The sequence below is a fragment of the Mesoplodon densirostris genome, chromosome 3, assembly GCF_025265405.1.
Source record: "Mesoplodon densirostris isolate mMesDen1 chromosome 3, mMesDen1 primary haplotype, whole genome shotgun sequence".
NCBI lineage: Eukaryota > Metazoa > Chordata > Mammalia > Artiodactyla > Ziphiidae > Mesoplodon > Mesoplodon densirostris.
Window position 1 is genome coordinate 22,668,807 of NC_082663.1, and position 11,241 is coordinate 22,680,047.

The window sequence follows — 11,241 nt, forward strand, 5'->3', positions numbered from 1 at the left end:
GCTAGATATCTGATTACATAATTACATCACTTGCTTTTGTACTTCAGCTTGTAGTCACCTTTATGACCTATATTTTAGTTTAGTTCTTTACTTCAAATTTTCCTTGAATATTAGCAGTGCAAATCATATTAACTATTGATATACATTTGAGACTGAGTTTAAATTTATCACAAACATATAACTGTAAAACAATATCCAGCTTCAACTCCTTCCATGACCAAGGCTTTTAAAGTAATTCTAACAACAACACCAACAGCAAGAAGTTTCACTGATTTGAGTGTGTAACTCTCTACTGTAATATATCTTCAGAAACGTGTTAATGAATATTTCTTTGTATGGACTTTCATTTTTGTACTGTGATTTCATTTTCTGCTTTAATATCATGAATGAATTTAAGGTTAAAACAGTGTTTATAATGTATCATTTTAAATCTCATTGAAAATTAACAAAGTAACATGTATTGTTTATTATATTTAATGTGGCTCAATTTTACCAACTTATTTTGCATAATATATTTTAAGACAATTTTTCCCTCTTCTGCTCCATTTTGTTAAAATCACGTCTTGATGTTAAAAAAAGGCCATCTTTAATGAGCAAAATAATGAGTTTTGTACTTATGAAAATTAATAAGTAAAACATCATGATATGTGATATTTCTTTCCTTTTGCAAAGCTCCATTAAAACAGTTCAATGAGTTTGGAAGCCATCCGCCTGTTCATTTTCATTTCTATCTTGTGCTTAATCAGTGCATTGATTATAATAGTGATGATAACATCACACTCCTGTGTTCAAAAACCTAGATTACTTTCAACATTGAATTGAGTGCTAATAAATGCCAGACACTGAACTAGGGGGGAAAATCTATAGTTTCAAAAATAAGCTAGTCTGAATGGATATAATGGAAGTATTTTTATGAAATGCTCTTTATGTTTATTTTATATAACCCTGTTATGCACATAGTAGAAGAGTAGATAGTTCAAAAGAGGTAGGCTAACTAGTGACACCTGACTTCTGCCCTCATGCTCTCAGTGATGTACTGGTAGATTGAGTGGTGGTGTTCAAAACTGCCCTGGAAAGAAGGGACATCTATCATTGTTCTCAGTGGGCATTTGAGATAGGAATGGAAAAGCAGAAATGTGACTCTAAAATAGGCTTGCTGGTCCAGACAAGAAGTGAATAGAAAACATTTACAAATGGCCACAGCAAATTTCCATTTGAAGGGCTGAGTTCTTTGCCAGGAAGAAAACAGTGCACCATCATGTTTCTTAACATGCCAGAGAACCTTAAAATACCAAGGATCGTATTGTTTAGAGTCACATATCACAGTAAGGAACTAATTCTCACTACCGCTTATGATATAAAACACTCTGAAAGTCCTACCTGATATAATAAACCATGAAACAGAAATAATAAGTATACCTTTGGGGAAAACATAGAGCTTATTTTGACTTAGCACATTTGAAACATTTTAAAATCTTACAATATTGTAATAAGCCTTACTGGTTCATGAAATGTGCATAGTCACATCATGATGTGTTTTCTCAAAAGCAATCTTGACATTTATCCTCACAGGTAATTTCACTGGACAGATATATCCACTGAGAATAATTATGAAAGCATGACCCAAACAAAGGATATACAGACAGACAAAACTGCTTGATGACACGAAACACCAATCAAAGGAGGTGGTTTTGTTGCAAAGCCTATGACCTTGAGTTAAATTTTTGTGGCCTAATATCATTACCAGACTTTTCCTCTAAGGGTACTTTCCAGATACAGTTAGGAGCATATAATTAGAGCCCAAGCAGGAAGAAGCAGTATTACTGGGTTGAGGAGACACTGATTGGAGTTTGAGTTTGCCAGGGTAGATAGAAACTGGAGAGCACAATCTTAGGGAAGAGAGGGTCACAGAGAATGGAACCCTCAAGTCTCCATTAACATCTCCAAGTTGATGTCTAAACTTCACATGCACAATATCCGACTCCAAGAAACTTAGTAGAAAATGTCAGCAAGAAGGCTAAGGAGTTGTGAATTTCATCAGCAGGAAACAGAAATTAGAGTTCAATCTTTCCAAGTTATTGTGGATTTGCAACTACTCCTATAGAGCTCAGAAACAGACAAGACCTAGAAGTAATGACAGAACTGAAATGGTTCTGCCACAGTATAAAATCTGTATAAATAAAAAGAGTGATAAAATAAAATGGGTGAGATGTTGATAATTGGTAAATCTTGCTGAATGCTGTATAGTTCTTTGTACAATTTGAACAACCCTCAGAATGTTTGAAATTAATTCAAAATAAAGTTAAAAGAAATACATGGGGATATTGATTATGATGGCATTTAATCTTTAGATTATTTTTTAATCTTCCAATCCCTAAGCATATTGTATTTCTCCATTTTGGTCTCCTTTAATGTTTCTAGCGTTCATAGTTCAACTTGAATTCATGAGAATTCCAGCTTGTTCATATCACATTCACTTGGGATTTTCTGTCTTTTTACTCTTGGTCATTCTGGTGTTTGAGTGGTTTAAATCTACATGTCCATGCTGTTTATTAATTTTGTAGAACTGGCCACAAAAATAAAATGATTGTACATTTTAAAATTTGGTGCAAAAAGATCTGCTGGTCTAAGAAGGACAGTGAATACCAAGCAGGATTAATAAAACACATTTAGATATCAAAGTAAGATACTTGCTAAGACAAACTATTGAGAGCCGATGATATAGGCAGAACTTTAAAAGCAACCAGAGACAAATACTAATTATATACAGAGCAACAATGGTAAGAATAATGACTGACTTATTAAAAGTAATAGAATCCACAATGCAATGTAACAAAAATTTAAAGTGCTGAAAGGAAGAAAAAAAACCTGTCAAATCAGTATATAATTTTATAACTAATTAAAATATTTTTTTCAAAATTAAAAGTCAAATAGTGATATCTTCAGATTAAAAAGAGCTAAGAAAATTTGCTTACAGCAAACTCACACTACAAGTAATGCTAAAGGAAGTCTTCAGTTTGAAGGGAAATGATAGCATACAGAAATTAAGATCTACATGAAAGAATGAAAAGCATGACTGGAAGTGGTAATCATGTAATATAACATTTTTATAACATTTTTTAAATTTTTTACTTTTAAATAAATAATAAAATGCCTAAATAATAAACATTAGCAATGTATGATGCACTTTATAATATATACAGAAGGAAAATATATGACAAAAATAGAATGAAATCCTACAGGCAAGAGAAATTATATTGTTGAAAGATTACTGTAATAATTATAAACATATTATAAACAATTATAAAATAATATTAATTTAGTTCACAGTATAATAGGTTAAGGATGAATTATAATGGACATAAATTCAGATATTTAAAAATATGCAATTAACAAAAAAGATGGTAGGAAAGCAGAAACAAAGGTATGAAAATAAATGGGACAAAAGAAAATAAGAAAATGGCAGACTCAAATCCAAGTATATCAATAATTGCATTTTATATGAATGGACCTAATATTCCAATTAAATGTTAAAGATTATCAGACTATATCAATAATTGCATTTTATGTGAATGGACTTAACATTCCAATTAAATGTTAAAGATTATCAGACTGGATAAAAAAGCATAAACCAACTCTGAGCTGTTTACAAGAGCTGCATTTTTACTATAATTACACAGAAAGACTGAAAACAAAAGGATGGAAAAAGATAAACAAAAATACAAACATAAGTGAGTTGGCATGGATAAATTTGGATCAGGCAAAGTAAACTTCAAGCAAGTATTATTAAAGATAAAGGTGATGTTTCATAAAAATGAAACATCAATTAATCAGAAACATAAAAGATAATTGGCCATGCACCAAATACTTGCATAGAAATAAATGAAAAAATCTACAAACGTAAGAAGGGAACTTTTTAAATGGAACTGTTTAATATTCTTCTAACAGTAAGAATTGGAAAATGGAGATACACAAATTGTAATGACAGAGAACTGAACAGTACCGTCATCATCTTTACCTAAGATTGCAGAATACTATACTCTGTAACTAAACAAAACGCATTTTTTTTCAAGTATTAAGACACATTTACCAAAACAGTTTTTTTTTTTTTTGCGGTACGCGGGCCTCTCACTGTTGTGGCCTCTCCCATTGCGGAGCACAGGCCCTGGACACGCAGGCTCAGCGGCCATGGCCCACGGGCCCAGCCACCCTGCTGCCTGTGGGATCCTCCTAGACCAGGACACGAACCTGCGTCCCCTGCATCGGCAGGCGGACCCTCAACCACTGCGCCACCAGGGAAGCCCCAAAACAGTTTTTAAAATGAAGTTTTTTTTCTAAAACCAATAACACACAATAGCGACAAGTCTTGATTGTATTCATAGAGGAAAAATAGAATATACACTGGGGGAGAATGGAGTTTTAATTTAAAAAAAACCTTTTGTTGTTAGTAAGTACTGAGGGAGTTGAAACTTTCACAAAATAACAAACATATCACTTCCCACTGTAGGAGAATAAGGACTCTTTCCCCTTAGATTTGCCAAGTTACGTATTCATTAACCTTGAACCCTTGTTTTTGCCTCTAATTTTTAATGTATAGTTCTAACTATGATGATTTATAGCAATCACGTCACTAGGAAATTCTGGCTGAGAAATAGAATATTTACTGAGGAAATTCCACTAATTATAAATTTAATAGCATATCTAGAGTGACCACAATTACTTTATGATTTAAATCAGTGTAAAGAAGGCTGGACAATTTTTAGAATAACTTTCTAACACCTTTCCCATGGACACCACCATCATAGCTATAAGACCCTTAATGTGAGTTATTAGGATTTATTGTGGACAAATTACAAAATATTTGCATGAGGAAAGTTTGAATATTTGTGATTATCTGGTAAAAATGTCTGTGTTCACTGGAATAGGGAAATATGGCAGTTCCTAAATTAGCAAATAAACAAACATTATTAATTTAGAGAATGATCCAGTTTAGGTGAAAGTTTAGGTATTAAGAATTCAGTCCACTGGATAAGAAAAACAATGTGTCATCTTCCCCCTAAATTGAGACTTCTATTGGGTCTTTCTCCTAGCAGGCCAGCAATAATAGCATTTTGCTTATTGTAGATAGAGAATTTCCTGTCTACAATAAGCTATTTCTATCTATTTCAAAGATAAGGACCAGTTCATCTTATTGACTCCTATTTTTAGGACTCAACATAGTGTCCCACATTGTAGGTGTTCAGTTTTTCAAGCTAATTGAACAGTAATGCACAGGGTTAACATCCACATTAAAATACAGTGATAAACTTACAAATAAATATACAACATGCAAATATCCTATATAGTTGAAAGAGAAGTCGTATAAATTTTCTGAAATGCAATTGACTAATATACATCCAGAACTTTAAACTCATTCATATCTTTGATGCTGCGAAATTCACTTTCAATAATTTATCCTAAATAAAGATAATTTTTTTTGAATTTTTGAATTCTATTTTATTTTTTTATAGAGCAAGTTCTTATTAGTTATCCATTTTATACATATTAGTGTATATATGTCAATCCCAATCTCCCAATTCACCCTAAAGATAATTTAAAACATACTAAAAATTATCAGGTACAAAATTTTTATCACAGAGAGATGTGAGTGTGTGTGTGTGTGTGTGTGTGTGCGTGCAAGTGCACATGCATGTATAAAACCAGACAGTCTAAATAGAACATTTGGAAGCTTTTTAAATGATTATGATTATGTATACAACATAATATGACATGGCTAATATTGACATTTTAACAATATCCAAAAACACAACATTGAATGAGAAAGCCAAAATAAAATATTCATAAGCAATAGAAAATCAAGAATGTTAAGAAAATATAACTAGTAAATAAGTAGAAATATGTAAACAATTTACCTTGTCTTGGTGGTATGCTTGTAGTTATTTTTGATTTTTTAATTAACTTTTAATTTTCTAGACCTGTTTTTTATAAGTAGCACAAATTCCTTTTATTATAATGATAATTATTACTACTAGTAATAATTAATGATGCTTGTGCTTAAATACTTTCCCCTATCACTCTACCTGTACCCTCCTGAAGAATCTACTACTTCTATTTCTTTCTTTTTTCTTTTGTTTTCTTCTTTTTTTTAACACTGATGAGTATGTAAGTGTGCATTTGATCCTCTGAAAGTTTGGAAGTAGAGGAAGACAATGTTGGAGTATTAGAAACAGTTCAAAAGCAAGGAAATTGGTAGAAGATATCAGGAAAAATCACACATATAATTGGGAATCATACTAATAAACATTTTCTACCACATTCTAATGTTTTGAACTTTTTTTACTTATATTCCAGAAAAAATATGCTCACTAATATATTTTAAATGAAAAATTTTCTAGAAGTAGTTATAATTCCTAATTCCATAAAAACTTATTTTACTTTTAATTCTAAATACTTGTGGTAGTTATTTTGGAGTGAAATTATTCTAAACTGTATGTACTGTTTTGAGGTCCTAGAGCAAAATGGGAGGGGCTTGGTTACAATTAGGACCCTCGAGTATAACAGAAATAAAGAAAGGGAATCAACTTTGGTGTAACGTGTCAGGAACAGGAAATATATTTCTTTTAATTTTTCTCTTTCTGTGCTTTATAGTGTCGATCTCTCAGGACCCAGATTAATAAATACTCAGTAAAGATCTGTTGAGATATCAACTAAATATTAATTTTGAGTAAATATGTCAAATATTTTGATAAAGTAAGAAAAAAAACCTTAAATCTAACACTAATTCAAATCCCAAATGTCACAGATTCTAGGAGATAAATTACTGGACCAAGATAATTAAAATTGTGCCATAAATAAGGTTTTGATAGATGATTTCATAACTTTGACAGGAAATTCTAGCTGGGGAGAATGAAGATGGGCTTTATGTAGGAGGATGTACCTGATGTAGGACTTAAAGCAGAGAAGAGATGAGATTATGGAAAAGGATGTTAGATACTCTGTGGAAAAGTGCCTGTGAACATGATCAGATAGAGGTCAAGTATTTGGAAAAGGAAAGCTTTCACTTTTTTAGGAGCCAAGGCTACCTAATTATGGGAATATAGAACATAGGCAGGAATACACAATGATACTGAACACTGAAATCTACCTAAGTAAATTTAGGTTATTTTTCTATATACATTTTGTCCAAGAGATTGATATCATTCAAGAAACTGTGTAATATATTTTTTGAGAATTAAAAATTAAATAAAGTCAAGTGAAAAGACTATATTTAGTGTGCTGATGCAGTGGTGCAGAGATGTGGTATTACAGTACTGGCAGTGAGGGGATTGGAAGTAAGAATGAAATGATAGCACTCTACTGTAAAAGTAGATTTTGTAGAATTCAGTATGAAATAAGCTTTTGTAGACTGTCCTGAGCACCTAGCCTTAATGCTTAATATTTTTCTTATATGTTCTTAGCTTTAAACAATGAAACTGTAAAGAGCGTTTTGGGATACAATGTGCCCATATATCAGAAGCAGCTGGTACATGTACTGCATCATAAGTAATGACATTCTAAAACCTTTATAAAGATCATTTATTTAGATTCTGTAAAACACTATAATGTGCTATAAAATTTTATTAAATATCCTTCAGGAAATCTCAGACTTTATTTCTGTCTCTGTACAAATCATACTGCCATACTCTAAAAGCCTAAGAGAAAATCGCCTATCCAAGAACATCATTTTATATATGCTTGGGAAAAATATCCATACTTAGTGCACACATCAACATATAAAATTGCAAGAGAGAGTCATCCCACCGTTTGATACTCAATCAAATATAAACCAGACTCCTAATGATTTGGCAGCTGGTGTTTCTGTTTCTTATCATTTTAGTTATTACCTACACCAGTACTATCCAGTTGTAACCAAGAGTTTCATGAATGCTAGAATTCTCTTCCAGTTCAGAATTCTATGATTATACTTTGGGTAATTTCAGCTATGGAATAGTAAACGTTTTGGAATTAAAACTATGAAAAAATGAGAGCTAATTCTGTAAAAAAGATACCTTATTGAATTTAGATGGTGACTATTTATAGGCAGTTTGACAATTGCACTTAGCAAATCAAGTACAAATACATATCTCTGGATCTTCCCTCGTGGTGCAGTGGTTAAGATTCTGTGCTTCCAAAACAGGGGACGCGGGTTTGATCCCTGGTCAGGGAACTAAGATCCCACATGATGCGCGGAGTGACCAGATAATTTTTTAAAAATACATATCTTTTAACTAAAATGTATTGGTCAATTAAGTTGATATTTCAGAATTATTATATGAAAACTGTTTCCTTTAGAAATAATAAATACTATCTCTAAATTTATCTCTTCATGCAATAAATATGTTTTAACAACAAGGTATTAAAATAGTTAAATCTGCTCAGTTCTCAATAATTATAGACATGTGAGCAATTGATTATTAATCCATGATAGCTATGGATTTTTCAAGATCTAGATCTAATGTGTAAAAAATCAATTGCATATGAAGTTTCTCTAACAGAATATTAGGAGACTTTGCTATGATTCTTGTTAAATTTAAATCTTCTCTTGAGCAGTATTACTATTCTGCCCAAGTAATTCAGTCACATGTGTCTGTTCAAATTACTGTGAAACTACATGGCAATTGTTATTACTTGGTAATCTTCCTGAGTAAGAACCAAGGGTATCCCTTATTATAGAAAACAGAATTAGTAAACTTCAGTTTACATTATTGTGAAAACAAAAGTTGCTCTTAATTTAACACTTCTGACCTTTCTCTCTTATATTGTAAACATCTGAAATGACATAAAGTATTCTACAGTATTTCCTTATAAAAAATCCTCATAATTCTTCCTCTTGGTCTTTTGGTACACCCTGACACTGAAAGCAAAGTGATCATCCCAGATTTGTGCTCCACCCACAGTGAATTTGTACAAGAGGTTTTAACACAGATTCACATCTCATGCTGTGTGTAAAAACATCTCAGCATGTTTGGGCGTTTCATAGTAGTGGTCTAACTTCATCCCATTAGACTAACGTTTGTGTAGATGTGTGCGTGTGTGTGTGCATGTGTATTAGTATTTCTTTCTTCTTGCCATATGCAACCCCACCACCTTGAATTTATCCACGTGCAATTTTTAATTTTTTTACTAGCACTTCCTACCTACAGACCCAGCTCCCTCCACAATCCTAGAAAATATCAGAAATTTGGAGTTAAGAAATCTTAATGACATTTTAATTTAACTTTTTTGATAAATTATTCATCAGCAGAGACCAATACATTTTATTAACTTTTGGTATATTGCAATTGCATTTTGCTTTGCTTCATATAACACACTGAGTTATTATTTACCCATAACTTTAAATTTCAAAAAAAGTTATTTTAATCATTTAGATGCACACGCATATTAAATCATATCTAGCTGATTAATAAGGAATTAAGTCCACAAATTAGTTATTTTATTTTGAAGCTTATTATGGATACTGACCTAAGCTAACTACCTGAATAAATCACACTCCCCACACTATCCTACCGAAAGAATTTACAACATGATGCCTTCTGCACATCGCCATTTGTCAAATATTTTAAAATTATCATTAATGCTGTGGAAAGCTACTGTAAAAAATAACTATCACTTTCAGCTTCTAGACTTATATAAAAATTCTTACCTTGCCTACATATTGTGTGTCTGTACCTGTGTACTCTTCCAACAAGAAGAATTGATTCCACATCCAGCCACGCTTGGTGCGATGTAGCGTTTTACCATCATCTTGTGTCAGACCCACTATCCTTTCACTTGGTAAATCACTGTTAGCTCTTTCTTGAAATGGGATAGCATCAATTGTATGAAACATATAGGTACAGATGAATAGTGGTAGGCAATGATAAGTCCTCATTATCTGCGGCTTCAGCAGGAAATCAAATTCAATGTACTGTCTGTTTCCCCTGAAAAGTAGCAGGAGAAAAATGGTTTATTAGGTTGTGTTTCATTTTCACATAACCTGTAAACTATAAAACTTTCTGAATGTTATTTAACTGTTATAAATAATATATCATTAATACATTATTTTCCATGTTACATCAGTGAACTGTCATTAAAAACTCATATATCATACAGATAAGTAGGGAGACATATATAATACAAATAAATTAAATAGGAATTTAACAGCTGACTTTACTACCACTGTATTATAGCATGTAAATATATTAGTAATTTAAATATTCATTATTTTGAAAAGATAAGCTCCATAATACAACAAAGATCATATCAAGTGTTCCTAAAGTCCTCAAGACTAATAAAAGTAGAATATTTATTAATATATACATATATATGAATAAGAACACTGTTTTCTGTTCACAATCTACCAACTTTTGCAAGCTGTTCTCCTTCACCTCTTCCTCTTCTCCTCCTCCTCCTTATTCTTCTCTAATACGTTGAGATGTTGCCTCAAGGCAAATTAAATGATACCAAATATACTTTGGATTGTGTCTAGCATTACCTAGCACTGTACCATGTTGATCCTTTGCAATCAATAACATTTTTTCCCAAAAATCAGTTGAATAAGTCACTCAAATTTATTTGAGACTGAGGAGAACATGCTCTCCTCATGTTCAGGAACATTTTACCTGATAATTAAAAACAACATCACATATATTTCCTAAAATAATTTAAAAAAAAACGGAGCACACAAAATTGATATTGCAAAATTAGATATGAGGTCTTACCTATGGGATAATTGATCCAGAATTTTGAAATAAATAATGTTTTTTTCTATTGAGGTAGTAAGTTGATTCTTCTTGAAGTAAAAATAATTCATTTGATATTTCAAAATTAACTTTATTTATTAGTAAATTTGTTTAATTAGTAGGGGATTTGATCTAGAAGATGTGAGATATTGCTGCTCATGATAATGATTTGATAAGCAATAAAAACCCATCTCCAACTAGTGTAGGCAAAAAAAAAAAAAAAAAGAATTCATTGGATTATAATATCAAGTTGTGGAAAGGAAAGAATGAAAGGAGTAAAGAAGCAACTGGGCATTTCCTGCTTATGAAAACTAGAATTAGGGGCTTGAGTACCTGAGCTCTCTCTCTCTCTCTCTTTTCTCTCTGGCTTTGACCTAAGCCTTCTCAACCTGATGAAATATACAAATATATGAAGTTCGGATTTAACATCATCCAATCCAGAAAGCAACTGATAGTCTTTTCTATCTTGAGTTTAAAAAAT

At 31.7% G+C, this 11,241-nt stretch overlaps 1 protein-coding gene across 2 annotated transcripts in view; it reads right to left on the minus strand.

Moving 5' to 3' along the window:
• CDH9 (cadherin 9) overlaps nucleotides 1-9,910 on the minus strand; it is an 80,063-nt gene extending 70,153 nt beyond the window's left edge. Inside the window, exon 1 of one of the 2 annotated variants that reach the window (XM_060091609.1) lies at nucleotides 9,683-9,910. In XM_060091609.1, coding sequence (XP_059947592.1) covers nucleotides 9,683-9,910 — 228 coding nt within the window. The remainder of the gene's footprint in view (nucleotides 1-9,682) is intronic. The other variant, XM_060091610.1, reaches the window with a different exon arrangement.
• Nucleotides 9,911-11,241: the final 1,331 nt, after the last annotated feature.